Below are 15,512 nucleotides of genomic sequence, written 5' to 3'. Positions count from 1 at the left end.
GCGTAACAACCTACAAGATGAGGGAAGTTCATACTTGTCCTGATGCTATTGTTTCACTGTCACTTTTCTGTTGAAACTCCTGGACAGAGAATATATATAAAGGCAAGTTTTACAACCAGAAGTGGCAGAAACAATTTAATGTTTGGATTCCATAGAAAAATACAAAAAGGCCTGAATGTGATGGACGACCAATCTGTGCTTTTTCTTCGAAAATTAAAACTCTGGTTCAAATCCAATTTCATACAAAGTAGTGATTCTTGTGACTGGGATGAATAATTGCTTGAATATGCTTTTAATTCTACTGCTTAAAAAAAATCCAGAACCATGATGAAATCACCAAAAAGTGGGATGATGTTAAGAAAGCTGAAACTACATTTCCTTGTTTAATATTTGTAATATGATATGGAAACATTTTTTGTTCAAGCATTTTACAGATTCTTTCTTAACTAGGCAATGCCAACCCCGTCATATATTCTGACTGGATTGACTGCTGCCAATAAAGGATTCTTCTGTAAATGCAGTAAGAAAGAAAATGTAATTTTCCTTTCTGCATGTACAGAACAGTATGTACACTGGAGCTGAGGTTTTGCCTTCAACTGAAGGGCTGCAGCTATATGCAAGAGCCAAGTGACCCAATTCCCATTTCTCATTCCTGTCCCAAAAAGGTTGTTATAGGGGTGACCAAAACCCCCTAACAACTCAGACTGTAGTTTGCGCCCCCCTCCCAGAGGGCACTTAAGAATGTGTTTAGGCTTTTTTCCCCGTATTTATAGAAAGGAATGTTAAAAACAAATCTACTAATTATTTTGCTATGTTCTTATGGTCTCTCTTGAGCCCAAGAGACTCCTTAATTTGAGGGCAGTATTTAGTAACAATGAGAAGTTATATTTGCTTCAAATGCAATTTAGACTTGTAGATTCTTATAGCATTATATCCATCCTTATAGTGCTATAAAAAGCGAGTGTCCACACATTAAGGCTGTCTGTAGTGCTATAAAGATGGTGAGTCTACCACAGGAGCAGGCAATGTTTTTTGGCTGGAGTGCCAAAAAGCACCACAATGCCTACCTTGGAAGGTGCCAGAGTGGGCATGGCAGAAAAAAAAAATGAGGGCAAGGGGTACATAGCAGGATGCCCTGCTTGTGCCCCTTGCCCTCACCCAAAGCCCCTACCCCCCCAGTCATGCCGCCCTGCACCCCCCACCCAAAGCCCCTACCTCCCAGCCCTACTGCCCCTTGCCCCCCAGCCCGGGCTCTGTGGCTGTCAGCAGCTACCCCGGCTCTGGGTAGCTGCTGGAGCCCGGGCTGTTCCCAGCAGGGCTTGCAGCATCCCAGCTGCCTGCTAGGAGCAGCCCACGCTCCCGGTTTGCAGCAGCTCCCAGAGCCAGGGCTGGCTGCAGCTGGGAGGCTTCAAACAGCTGTGCCGGGCTCCAGCATCAGCTCTGCACTGGTGCGCGCAGGCACGCCTCGGAGTGGGCGAGGGGCCTGAGGCAGTGCAGCCCCAGTCTCTCCCCTGCTCCCAGCACAGAGGTGATGGCAGGCTTCCGGAGCCCGGCACAGCTGTTTGTAGCCAGCCCAGGCTCTGGGCAGCTGCAGCAAGCAAGCAGGAAGCAGTCTGCAAACGGCTGCACTGGGCTCCACAGCTCTGGCATCAGCTCCGTGCTGGCGGCGACTGCACAGGCACCTCAAGGCTGTGCTGGGAGCAGGAGAGAGACAGGGAGGGACCTGCGGCAACGCAGTCCCACACTGCCTGCTCTGACGCACTGGTGCGGAGCTGATGCTGGAGCCCGGAGCTCGGCATAGCTGTTTGGAGCCTCCCGGCTGCAGCTGGCTCTGGCTCTGAGTAGCTGCTGCCAGCCGGGAGCCCAAGCTGCTCCCAGCAGGCACCTGGGATGCTGCAAGCCCTGCTGGCAGCAGCCCGGGCTCCGTCTCTGGCATCAGCCACCCAGAACTGGGGCTAGCCGTGGCGTGCCAAGCAAAATGGCCTTGCATGCTGGGGGTCGCTGACCCCTGGTCTACCACAACAAGTTTCTTTTTCTAACCAGAACATCTTTATAGTGCTCCTCTTCATAGCACATCATGTAACGCATAGACAGTTACATGTTGTGCTACAGGGTGGTCTCTCAGACCTCAGCATTCCAGAGTGCTCCTCTCTCCACCTCCTCTGCAAAAGGGGGAACAAGAGCGCAGATCTCTTCCTCTCCTACTGTAAGGGGGAGTGGGAAGCAAAAGAACAGCTTCCCGTTGCCCCCTGTATGTATGGATATGTCATGCTACATTTTTATATCACTACAAAGTTCCCCATACACTATAGTGCCAAAAAGGTAACAAGCACCCATGGTCATACAGAGATGCCACATGGTTTTAAAGCAACTCGGATTTCAATGAGGACTTTTGTCATATGAGGTTCAATAATGAATTGTCATGTTTTAGAATAGTATGTGCAGTTTTGCACACACACACCTCTATAGCCTCTGCTGAAATTTCTCCCATTCAAGTGTATAAGTTTTTGAGGTTCTTCTGAATTCTTTTACAATTAGGTAATAGCAAACATAATTTAGGGACGTTTCAGGTCAAATGAACTTTGACCTGCTAAAATCCCCTTTCTTAGTCCACATTTTCTAAGGTGGTGCTGTAATGCAACGTATCCTTGTCTCTATACTTAGTGCTGAGCAGTGCACAGCCTGGTTTCAGATACAACTGCTGTCAATGGAAAGTGTATGGAGGTAGTTTTGTACAGAACAAATACACTTCACAAATATGAGGAATAGGACAAAGTGGAAAGGAATGAAGACAATCGTTTCATAGTTCAAACAGTACAGAAACGTATGAATAGCTCTATTTTCTTTCACCCAAAGCTGTAACTGCTTAGTGGCTGTATTAGAAACATGAACAGCTGCTTTAACCCTCCTTAGGAAGGATACTGGAAGATCTTTCAATGACTTGATCAATGGGAATTCTGCCAACAATGTTTCAATGGCATTTTTACCCATACTGGAAGCAGAGAGAGCTCCCAAAGCTGTTGGTATTTTCAGATCCTCTGCTGCAGCAACAAGGTTCTTTGATGGCTCCAGTGGACTCCATTCCTTGTCAAGCATTACCCAGTAACTGCTCTGCCTCACAAACAAGCACTAGAATGGAGGCTGCTACCATTAGTTACTTGGTCTCCAAGTGCAGAGACCATCATGAGGACAGAAGATCAGGGAAAATGGGGAGTGACCTGGCACTGTTTTCCCTCCCAGTAAACTGGGCCCTGTGCTGGGGAGATTTAGAGGAAGTAAGGTATAAATAAGAAGGATAAGGACACTGTGATTTAAGAGCACTTTATTGTTCTTTAAGGCTACTTTTAAAGTACAAAAAAAAAAGATGGCCTGCCAAACCTTTTTTTTTTCCCCAGGTGAAACAAGGCCACAAAAGAACGGTATATTACAGATTTACAGATGTGGAGAGAATCTTTTAAACTGAACTGTAGAGAACGTGGCTCTGTGAAGAAACTTCACTATGCGTTATTACAGTGAGTTTAGTTGATTTTCCTTTTACCTCCCCCAACCCTTTGGCTTAGTTGTGTTTAATGTATTTGTTCTACTGGACATAGCACATTAAATCTTTATTGCCTCCCAAATCCATTTACCTATCTCAGATAAGTAAATGAGACCTTGTAAAACAGCTATTACTGAACATATTAACTTTAAAAATATTATCTTGTGTTTACAAAGAAACGTAGGAGTCACATTTTCCACAGAGTCCATCTACAGTATTAGTATTTACTGTTATAATGCTCAGTAGCCTGTAGCAATAACAAACTAGTGGCTATTAATGCTAATGCAGTGTTCTCATAGAATAACTGTGTTCCTGCACTTTTACTGTATTACAGACAAATCTACAACAAAAAAAAGATCAACTTTTTTCTCCAAACAAAAAAAAAAGAATGATTACAATAAAGGAAAGGGAAAAATTAAATAGCTACATATCATTAACAAATTAATTGTTCCTCAAAAAATACCTACAAATTTCTCTGTACATTCTTTACGCACAGCGTAACGATGGTCTTAAAGTTACCTATATAAAAAAGTGTTCTTTTAATAATCCAAGTGTAGGGTACTGAATGCCAAAGCAGTTAAGCGTTGACTACCCAGTAAAATGGTAGTGAAATGTGTAAAACTGGGGGCCTTAGGGGTTTTTTTTCTTTTTTTGCTTTAAAAAAAAATTAATGGAAAAATTGAGCAGCCATCTCCTTTGCATGAGTCCAAGCCAGTCCCCTGATCTCTTCTACCCTGTGCCTTTTTCAAATTAAATAGCTTAACATAAAAAAGGGAAAAAAAAGGAAAAAAAAGCCACAATGGACCCAATACTGTAACACAGTCCATAATACATCACATGTAGTTCATTTTCCAACTAGTCATAACTTTCCATACTGAACCAGTCTTTTCAGGTAAACCCAGCATAAAAAAGATCTAGCTGTAACTGTACTGGGATGATGGAATGTATGGGGGGAAGAGTAGTTATATTTAACAAAAAAAAGAAGAGAAGCTCTTTAGTATTAAACACAGCTGTGTTTTTATGCCTGCCTCTATTACCTAATTTCTAGTTAGTAGCTATTAATATAGCAAATGATAATAAATGCGATAATACCTGTATAACATTTTCTAATGGAGGAATGTATGCTGCCTTGGCATAGGTTTGAGTAAGCTTAAACATTAAAGATCATATTTCACAAACTATAACCATCTGTTTTCCAGCCAAGATATTTAAAGTTAGCAGTTTCCATAGCTAGCTATCATTGGATTACACAGACTTAAGTTTGAGAAAGCAACTTCATGTTAAGCAGACAATGCTGCAACATTAATGATTACTCAGTCATGCGCAAAGCTGTAGCATCCTGTACCACACATCATATATTTCTAAACTGCTTCATTTGAGGCCGTCCTGAGGCTGTCCTCTTTTTGCTGGCTGCTACTAAAGTGAATATCAAATACAAATATCATAGAGTACAACTGTACCAGCAGTAAGTATATCTAGGACTGTTACTGACAAAAATAAACTAATTCTGAAGAAAAGCTAATAAGTATTATGGTTCTTACTGTCTATACATTAATAGATACCAGCTATTTTTTTGTAAAACATGCATCTTTAAGCACTATTGAACCCTCCAACTTCAACTCTATTCTAACAAACTGCAGTGTTTAGGAAACAGTTAAATGCCCGTGTTTTGTAAATTATGCAGTCCAGTTGCAAGCACTAAACACCTGAAGTCTAAAGAGAGAAAGACCTATAACCTGTATGAGACTTCCCCTTCTAAAGCTGTTTTGCTTTAAGAAAATAATCAAGCAGATAAAAATGTCATCCTTAAACCTTTTTTTCAGCAGTTTGCCCTCAGAATATTAACGTCTTGCATAAAGTTGCCATGCAACTTTAGTCCTCCTCCAATAGTGCAAATCATACATGACAGTTCTTTTCAAGTATATACATACAAAAGTACTTCACAGAAAGAAAGAAAAAGGCAATGAAAGCAAACCAGACAAATTCTAGTCTCAAGAAGCTAACAAAAGCAAAAACATTTGGGTCAAACAACTATGTGTAATGGCTTTTCTGTGGATTAGCGTGCATATATTTTAAAGGGGCAGCAGATTTTCATCAGAGGTTTCTTTGGTAACCGAGGCAGGGAAAAAGGATGCACTACATCAGACAAATCTTTATAAAATAGTTCCTGCTATCGCCTTTAGGGCACCCTTGACAAATACCAAGTCAGTACACAAAAATGTGTTGAAAACTAATCTCTCCTTCCCCAACACTATTCGTTAAGCACTGTTCAAAGCTCAGTCAAACCATGCAAATTCACAAACATGATGGTCTTCCCTTCATGAGACTACAGAGGGTGAGTGATTGTGATTGATCATGTGGGAAGAAGGGGAAGACTGGCCCCGCCTTGAAGCAGACTCAGGACTGCTAGACACTCCATCCTTTGCAGCTTTAATTTGAAGCCATGTATCCCCAAGTGCTTTGGCAAAGTGGTCATCAACCGATCCTGTGATGGAGACAGAGTTTGCCACTGGCTCAGGCTCTTTGTAATTCTTGCCAAGGCTTCTGCGGAAATGCTCTTCCACCACTGGATCACAGGCAGTGGTAGCTAGAGGGGGAGAACAGGTAGGAAAAATCAATTATTTCAATGCAGAATCCAGGTGCTACAGGCTTCAGGGTCCTCTTTCCTTCAGTTACCCTACAGCTGATCTAGATCTGTTTGTTTTTTTCTCCTGGGTTTTTCACATTGTTTTGTTCTAGAAAAGGGGAGGCTGTGAATACCCATAAATGAGAGATTAGTAATGTTAGTAATACCAACCACTGCAACAGAGGCAGGTCAAAGTTGAAAATAATTCTCTCTTATTATGTTGCAAAGTGTTTGCTGTTTCAAAGTTTATGCAAATGACATGCTAAGGTGTTTTACTTTTAACATCCTAAAAATCTGCCAGTTTCCCATTCCATGTCATTATAACCTGCTGAGTCCCTGCTTGCTACTGAAAGGATTCACTATGTTCTTTTCAAGCAAATGGTATGCCAAGTATAGATACACCCCAAAGAAATGAAGAGAAAACATTTTCTGGAAGTGCTTAACTTTAATCTGGCAGCGATTCCAATGAAAATACTTTTTCAGGGGATTCTGCATTTTGCTAGAAGCCAGGATTGGAAGCAAACTGTCAGTCTGACTAAACAGTGTGACAAGGCCTAAGGAACCCAAATCCTGTTGCCTTTCCACGAGACTTAGGTAATTTTGAAAGTGTTGCTCGTGTGTACAGGCTGTAAGAGGGAATGGAAAGATTGTGCTCTGGACGGTGATGCGATGGGGAACAGGCTTGCACCACTGGGAAAGAAAGTATCAAGTTTTCAACAAAAAATTCTAATTGGAATTAAAGTTAAAACCTGTACTGGAGGAAAGCTCCAACCCATCTGCAAAGTGGGAGTATAGCAATCACCCTCCACTTCATAGTTTCATAGTAGTTAGGGGTCAGAAGGGACCTAAATAGATCATCTAGTTTGACCCCCCCGCCACTGGCCGGAGCACACGCTGGGATCACATGACCCCAGACAGGTGTTCATCCAACCTCTTTTTTAATTTACCCAAGGTAGGAGCGAGGACCACTTCCCTAGGAAGTTGGTTCCAGATCCTAGCCGCCCTAACAGTGAAATAGTGCCTCCTGATCTCTAACCCGAACCTATTCTCCAGCAGCTTCTGGCCATTATTCCTTGTTGCCCCAGGTGCTGCTGGGGGGAATAGGACCCTTCCTATTTGCTGCTGATCTCCCCCTAACAAGTTTGTAGGCAGCCACCAAATCTCCCCTCAGCCTCCGTTTGCTGAGGCTGAACAGGTTCAGTTCCCATAGCCTCTCCTCATAGGGCCTGCCCTGTTGCCCTCCAACCAAGCGGGTGGCCCTCCTCTGAATCTTCTCAAGGCAGGCCACATCCTTCTTAAAGTGCAGTGCCCAGAACTGGATGCAGTACTCCAGTTGAGGCCGGACCAATGTCTCATACAGGAGGAGTATCACCTCTCTGGACCGGCTTGAGATGCATCTTTGGATGCACGACAAGGTGCGGTTGGCTTTGCTGGCTGCAGTCTGGCATTGGCGGTTCATGTTCATCTTGGAGTCAATAATGACTCCAAGATCCCTTTCTGCCTCTGTGCTCTCAAGGGGGGAGCTCCCCAACTTGTATGTATGCTGTAGATTCCTTCTCCCCAGGTGCAGCACCCTGCACTTACCACATTGAAGCCCATCCTATTACCATCCACCCACTTCTGTAATCTGTCTAAATCTAATTGCAGCCTCTCTCTCTCCCTTCGAGCGTGCCTACCTCTCCCCACATCTTGGTGTCATTGGCAAACTTGGACAACGTGTTTTCCACCCCCTCGTCCAAGTCGCTGATGAAGATGTTGAACAGTGTAGGCCCCCAGGTCCGAGCCCACTATTCACATCCCGCCAGGTAGAGTACGACCCGTCCACCACCCCTCTCTGGGTGCGCCGCATTAGCCAATTTCTGGCCCATCCAACTGTGTAGGCATCAATGCTGCAGTCGCTCAATTTATTAATGAGAATGGGGTGAGAGACTTAGTTTGACAGAGCAGCCAGTATGAGAACTTGGAAGGGAACCTGCTTTCTTGTGGATTCCAAGGCCTCCGAACAAGGCAGAAGCCTAAATCTTCTAAGGTGCATTAAGTAAAGGACCATACCCAAGATAAGAAAAACAGCACAGCTCAGAGTGGGCTGAGGGCAAAGATGACTCTACAATGAAGGTGCATGGCTTTATAAACAGAACCCTATCCTGGAAAGCATTCAGAATATGAGAGGAAGTGGTAGAAGGAGTTTGGGATTTTATGGTGCTGGGTTTGCTATTGTTTAAATTGAAAACACACATCACTACCTACTTATTGTTCTCTTCTCTGGTGTTTTAATTTTTTTTTAAATTATCAAAAAGTGCTTCCACTCCATTGCTGCTTTTTGATAAATACGTAAAAATAGAACCTTCCTAATTAAGCAATGACAAGAGACACAAGTAAGCACGATAATGGGACTCTGTGCTTGCACAATGGCCTGTCGATGTAGATTTAATTACAAAACGTGATTGGTTTTTGCTGTTTTTCATGCATTAGATCTGCAGATCAAACACAGCTAAAGAACGAGCTGAATTTTGTTCCATGCTTAAGATATATACAACTTTCCTCCAAGTTCCAATCAGAAGGCAGGGAAAAGTGGCACCACAGGCCACATCCAGATGTGCAGGGGTGTGCACCTACAGAGGCACAAGTAGTAGAGGTACAACTTTGTGCCACTACTTTGTGTCTCAGCACACACCCCCGCATGTGCACTTTGTTGCGAGACTGTCTCGCTTTGGGTAAACTGCCCTTGTCAAGCTCCTCCCAGCTCCAAGTGTGCCAGGGCACAAATGGAGGAGAGGAGATGCTCTGGATGGCACCCACAGTGTCTCCTCGGAGGACCAAGCCTCTGCTTGTTCCACTGCATGGTATTGTAGCATGCACTACACCACTTTTTTTTTCTGGGCTTTTTTTGTCTTTGTTTTTTTGCTACTAGGAAACCCTGGTAGCATTTGTTTTGATTTGGGAGAGGCATGTTTTTGTAGGCATCTGATTTTTTCTGAACAAGTTAGTCTGTAAGGTGCTACCCTAACCTACCTTCTTGCCTGATTTCATACTAACTCAAATAACTACTTCTGAAATTCTAGTCAGATATGTTTTTGGACCACTGTAAAGACTCTTAGGTTTGCCTGGAAGCCCAGGATAAGTCTGCTCTGCTGACCGTTAGAAGAAAAGTTATTTTCATTTTGATAAAGTAATCAAAAGCAAACAGAGCCCAATAATTTTGTGGGGAAAATGATCACAATAAAAGTTTTACTCTTATTATATTTAAGGTGGAAATGCCAATTCATTACATAAGCTCTGAGACAATAGCAAGGCAGGACAAACTATACCATTTTTTCCAACAAAAATGACGGTTTTTAACTGTCTTTGGGGAATCTGGCTATAAATCCATGCAAGCCCAAAGCCTTGAAAAGGAAACAGTGTAGAAGCATAACTTACTGCTAGATGGTCTTCTATAACTTGTTGGCACCGCTGAACCACAGCCACTGTGGGCAATGGGGCAGTGTGAGAGATTACAGTTACGGTTGTTTGCAGAGGCACATGTGATTACAGATGGACGGTTCTGTGAGGAAAAAGAACACAACTGTCTTTCAACAGGGTCACTGAAACAAACACCAGCAGTTGTTTATCACACAATCACTTGAACAGCATATGTGAACTGAAATAAATTTAACCAGGTTCTCTATCAGCTGCAAGCAAATACACTGCATTACATACAAGATAAAAAAGCAATTCTCAGTGCCAGTAATCCCCAGTCTAATTCAGTGCAGTATATTAAACTGCAAGCAGCCAAATCCCACTCTGTACTTTGCACTGACAGCTTAAAATAAAAATGCGGGTACAGTTTTTTGTTATAGAACTTGAAAACTGTTTATGAAACTGGGTCCCCTGCACCTCTGATAAAAATAAAATTACTATATAAAAATGATTGCTCTATGGAATGACCTGGCAACCTTTACAGCAGGTTTACTCATTTTAACCACCTTACAGCATGGTTATACCAGCTCTCACCCATTTTAAGACTCAAAGTATTCTCTTTCCAGACTGCTACTATGTTTATTATGCATATCAAGAAAGTCTTGGTTTTATAAGCACTATTTTCATTTTAGTGCATTATGGATTTTCAGTTCTGCGCACACAAACCCCAAATGAATACAGCATGCTTTGAGTAGTTATCATGAACTTAAAGTGTGCCCATAAAATTGCTTGCCCAGCCTGATGAATTGTCAACTCTGTGTTGTGGCCACCAAACCACACTCTCCATATTGATATGAAATATGAAAGGTAACAAAAAACAAAACCAAACCCTGAGCAATATTGGAGCCATTCTTTCCAATTCCTACAAATACAAGTGATCTTTTCCAAAATACTCTGTCACTAGGTACCTTCATTAAACTTTCCATAATAGATTTTAAACAGGTACATTCTAAGGTAGTATAACTTTTTCCACTTAATAATCAGATGACAAATAGGAACTTGCATAAAGTACTGATCCTGGTTTCTGCCTTAATGAAACCCATATACTTATACAAAAGTATTTAAAAACTTTTCATATATGTTTTTACAATGAGAAAATCTCATCTTGTCATAGATAAATAAAATGAACACTAAGAATCTGCAACTTTAACACAAGAGCCCAGAGTCAGCCAAACATCTGTGAAGTTTTCACAGTGAACTGCAAAGAGTACATCATCTATCCTCAACACAAAGTCAATGGAACAGAAAAATACAAAGGGGAAGGGAAGGGAAGGGAAGGGAAGGGAAGGGCTTGAATTGTTCAGCATTAGCTCTGCCTAAGCAAACTGAACAGAGATTTTGTTTCTTTGCAAGATCAAAGCTGTTAAGTCAAGTGTCAGCTACATAAAGCAAAATAAGTAGGATAGGATTTTTTGCATTATTTTTTCTAGATACAATAGGCAACAATACCATTTGAATTTTACTACTGTGGTAGCAAAGTCGAATGTACTTAAAGTAAACAAAATGGAAAAATGTTCCAGTTACTTGATTACTTTGCATCAAGGCACAGGGGTAAGAAATGTAATTTTACAGACATTTTACACGGCTGCATAGATGAATACAGGCATTCCTCGACTTACAACGTTTTGAGTTGCAATGTTTCGCACTTACAAGTTTTATAAACTGACACCCTGTTTCAACTTTATGATGTCAGTTTCAACTTTACAACACTTGTTCCAATGCAATGCCACGCCAGCAAGGAAGTTTGCTCCATCGCTCATCTCCCTGGAGAACATCTGTCCAAACTTCCTTGGACACTTTCTTTAAGAAAGCAGACAAGACTCCAGAAAAAATCTGCAGCCAAGACTCCCAAGAAGACTCCAGCCAAGAACCCTTCAAAAAGTCCAACCAAGAGCCCTTCAAAAAGTCCAGCAAAGTCACCTCAAAGAAGTTCTTCCATATCAATATGAATGTTAATTACAATATAAATACATTCATGTAGCTATATTACTCATCCGTAATTTATTGAGTACAAAATTCTGGGGTATTTTTGGTGAAAATAGGGTATCAGGCCTTCATTCAGGAACCAACCCCCCCATTTATAACATTGTTTCTTATGAGAAAATTGGTTCCGAGTTGCAACGTTTTGACTTAACATGCGGTTTTCAGGAACCAATTGTGTCATAAGTCCGAGGACTGCCTGTACACTATTGGCTTTACCTGGCCCCAGGTGTGTTTCTCCAAAAATATTTATTTTATACATATACACACACTTATCTATGGCTACTCAGGCATACAATAGAAGGATGAATTTCCTTTTTGCATCATTTTTTGGACTTCACAAGAATGTCTATTAACATTAGTAGGATTGGAATGTTTTTGTCACAGTGGTCCAGGAAATGTGTAAGCAGCAAGGGTTTTTTTGGTGATATCCTCTACTGAACCAAATGTATAGTTGGGAATGATAGTATACAAGCTTTGGGACAAAAAGTGCCCTCCTCAGGTCTGCATTAACACTGTCTAGGCTTCTTCCACATTGTGCAAATACAGGAGAGGCTACAAATAATTTAGTAACAGTGACTATAATTGCTGAATCACCAGTGCACTAGTCCAAACCCAGTGTTTTTTCCTACAACTCCTCTTTGGAAACAGCAGCAGATACACTTTATGTAGAATATTAAGACAGGTTTCAACCTAAGGTACAATCACTTTAGAGCTTCCAGTTTTCCATATACATTATTAGTCCTACTTGATTTCTGTACTATTATCTCAGCAAGGTCTCACTTCACCATCTTATTTCCTTAAGAAACTAAACTGCAACCCAGCTCAATACATCAAAGATAACCACAAAAAAAAAAGAAGAAAAAGCTGGCTAAGGTCAGAGTCCAGTACAACCACTTTCCAAAACAAACCCAGCAGCGTGGCAAGCTGAGAAACAGCAGCAGTACTATTAAAGAGTACGTATGTTGTCAAATGGAAGGCTGTCTCTTCCTCTTCCTCTCATCACTGAAAAAACTGTTGAGAGGCAGAAAAGAACTGTTGTGTATGGAACAATAGCAAGATAGCAGCAATCTGAGGGTAAATTGGTCATTTCTACTCAGATAAAAGCGAAAAAAGCTATATGCCTCGGTTGGACATATACACAAGAGCTGTAGGCAAAGGACTGTACTGCTGAACCTTAAAAGAGGTTGAGGGAAAAAACAATATTCTAGCCATTGGCATACTTTGCTGATCTATCTGAAAGCTTATTTGCAAGCTATATTGGGAAAACCCTTGGAAAATATGACAAATGGAAATTTTCCCCTATCTGAAAGATGCCTCCACCTCTTTGCAGTCAACCATGGTAAGGAAGGAAGAGGTGTCTGCGTGTGTATCTCAGCTGAACTTCCCACACGGAAGCTTGCTGCAACCTCTAGTATGTTGCTGCCCAAACAAAAAACCCTGACTTTTCATCCTCTTCAGTTCTGAAAAGGAACAGAATGTTTGATATCTATAGGATCCTGGAGGATTATTTAGCATGCAATACAAACCGCCTTTCTGCAGAACTGTAGGGATTGTTTAAATGAAGTGGACGCTGCACACCACATGGGGAAAAAGTCCCACTACAACATCATACCAGCAGGGCTATACCACTGCTTAAGATCTTGCCTTATGCTATCTCCTTCATTTGGGTTGGAAAGTGAAACTATTATAGAGAAAGAAGACCCCTTCAGTACTGTTTGGTACTGTTTTATAAAAGAAACAATGATAGAACATACTCCCTGTTCAGTAGCAGGGTGAGAGATTTTCAAAGATAAAAAAGTATGGCTAACTGTCCTTGTACCTGTGAGATGTCACCAGCTGCAATCTATTGGGGCCCTGCTAAACTGCATCTGGGGCAAAGTGAACCAGGTGTTTCAGCAACCTTGCATTTCTAATTTAAACATACACATTAACTAGCTGATCAAAACATAAAATAGGTGAGTTATTGAGGTATGAGTTTAGGAGGACTTATACTTCAAAACAGCTGGCCAATTTTCTGCATGAAACGCACTGAAACACGATAGCTCCGTATCTTTAAAAAAACTGTGAAACTAAATAAATAATAGGTTTTGCCTGAATAATTTTTTCGCCTACCTATTGTCATTCACCACATATTCTGTTTATGTCTGGGAAGTCATCAGTGTGTGTACAGCAAGGCTTCCTACAAGCACTAGAGTCTCTTGTCAATCTAGAAGCCAAGTACCTGCTGCCGTTCCAGAGAAGTCAGCGTGGGCGTGATGCCGACTGTTCGGGTTGCATCCATGCTATTTTTGGTCAGTGCTAGAGGTTGATCCATGGTCAGGCTTGGGATTGAGGCATACATGTGATTGGCATGAAGGCTCATTGTTGGTGCAGCAGCCCGTTCTATTGGGCTGCGACTCCTTTCTCTGTGCTCCTTCCGATAATCCCCATTAGCAGTCTTGTTTCTATTAAGTAAAAAAGAAAAAAAGCCAGACAGTTATTTTACCACCAGGTGACAAAACTCTGAAGAAGGGCCTGGCTGTCCTATAACAACGGAAATAGGATTTACAAGGTAGAGGCCTTCTGAAAAACACTACGGGATATGGCATGCTCCTTCATTCTGAAAGAAAAGGTATGGAAAGATCAACAATGTATTATTCCCTGTCTGTCCAACCATTTCCCTCCAAACACGTGCTTTTATATGCAAGTGATTTATGCTTCCAACCAGTCAGCTAACATCCTGTCTCATTTTTCATTAGAATTTTTTTAGATATTCATCTAAAGGCATTAAGTGTTGAATCATCCTGTCCTGACCATGCTTTGTTAAGGGCAGAAATGTCCCAATTTAGAATACCGAAAAGCTTATTCTGCCCTAGTAATAGTAGTGCTTTTTTCTAAACTGTGCTAGTCTTAGAAGAATGTGTTCAGACTAAAAGACACCAGGTGACACTAGTAAAAATCAGTAGTAGTCTACCAAAGGAAAAAAGCTTACATGAAACAAGTGAAACAATAGAATACACTGTGGGGGTTTTTTGGTCTCAAATACATGCACTCTCTTTCACCCCCAGATGAATTTCCCTTAAAAGATGAATTTCAGTCTACTGATGAACAGTAAACCTGAATAGATACACTCACCATTTCTTTTGCTGTTAAAATGATATTGCTTTTTTTTTTTTCCTTTTAAACTATATTTAAGAGAGCTATATCAGATTTTTTCACACACCAAGTAAACAGTCAAAACCTTCAAGAGATGGGACAAATAATTCTACTCCTCTTAAACTGCTGAATGCAATAGGTTATAATCACAGATATGTCCAAACATTTATTTGATTGGCAATCTTGAAAATCCCAGTATTGTTTAAGTAGTATCAAGCCCCAGCATGATAATGCGGTAGTGGTGTGTCATGCTTAGTTCATCTTGTGTGTCAGGAATGAAAGAGATGCATGGCTTTGTGAAAAAGCAGCAAAAGGCAGTATGAGTAAGAGCAGAACATAGAGAATAAGGCTGCCAAATACTCAGTTTGGATAGCCATTAAGGAAATCCATTTAAGTAGTTTTCCCATCCTTAGCTCACTCCATCATGATACAGGACTGACTTTACAATAATGCTGGTGTGAAGAGAGAACAACTTCTATAATGCTAAAATTGTTAAAAAAAAAAAGATGTATACAATATTATTCAGCATTTAAATTGCCACTCAGTTAAGATGTCACTGCACATTTGAGACAGGCAGCATGTCACCCTAATAAATAAATACAGGTCTGGTACAGCTCACATGGAAAGGAAAACAACAACTGGAAAATACAAAGTTATTGTATTGTATTACAAAGCATCCAGGGGGTGGGAGATGCTACACAATTGATATAGATCAAGTGAGGGAACACCTTGAGAGGCTAGACATCCATAAGTCCACAGGCCTGGACAGAATGC

General features: G+C 41.3%; 1 protein-coding gene across 5 annotated transcripts in view; it reads right to left on the bottom strand.

The window, feature by feature from the left end:
• Positions 1–3,305: 3,305 nt before the first annotated feature.
• VGLL4 (vestigial like family member 4) overlaps positions 3,306–15,512 on the bottom strand; it is a 166,354-nt gene continuing 154,147 nt past the window's right edge. For all 5 annotated transcript variants that reach the window (XM_019495727.2, XM_014601191.3, XM_006275500.4 and 2 more), the window contains 3 exons: positions 13,825–14,047; positions 9,582–9,705; positions 3,306–6,125 (listed from right to left, as the gene is read on the bottom strand). In XM_019495727.2, the coding sequence (XP_019351272.1) occupies positions 5,857–6,125; positions 9,582–9,705; positions 13,825–14,047 (616 nt within the window). In that variant the 3' untranslated portion in view covers positions 3,306–5,856. The remainder of the gene's footprint in view (positions 6,126–9,581; positions 9,706–13,824; positions 14,048–15,512) is intronic.

The sequence above is a fragment of the Alligator mississippiensis genome, chromosome 12, assembly GCF_030867095.1.
Source record: "Alligator mississippiensis isolate rAllMis1 chromosome 12, rAllMis1, whole genome shotgun sequence".
NCBI classification, from domain to species: Eukaryota; Metazoa; Chordata; order Crocodylia; family Alligatoridae; genus Alligator; species Alligator mississippiensis.
The sequence above is the reverse complement of the archived record's forward strand: the minus strand, read 5'-3'. Positions and strand labels throughout refer to the sequence as shown.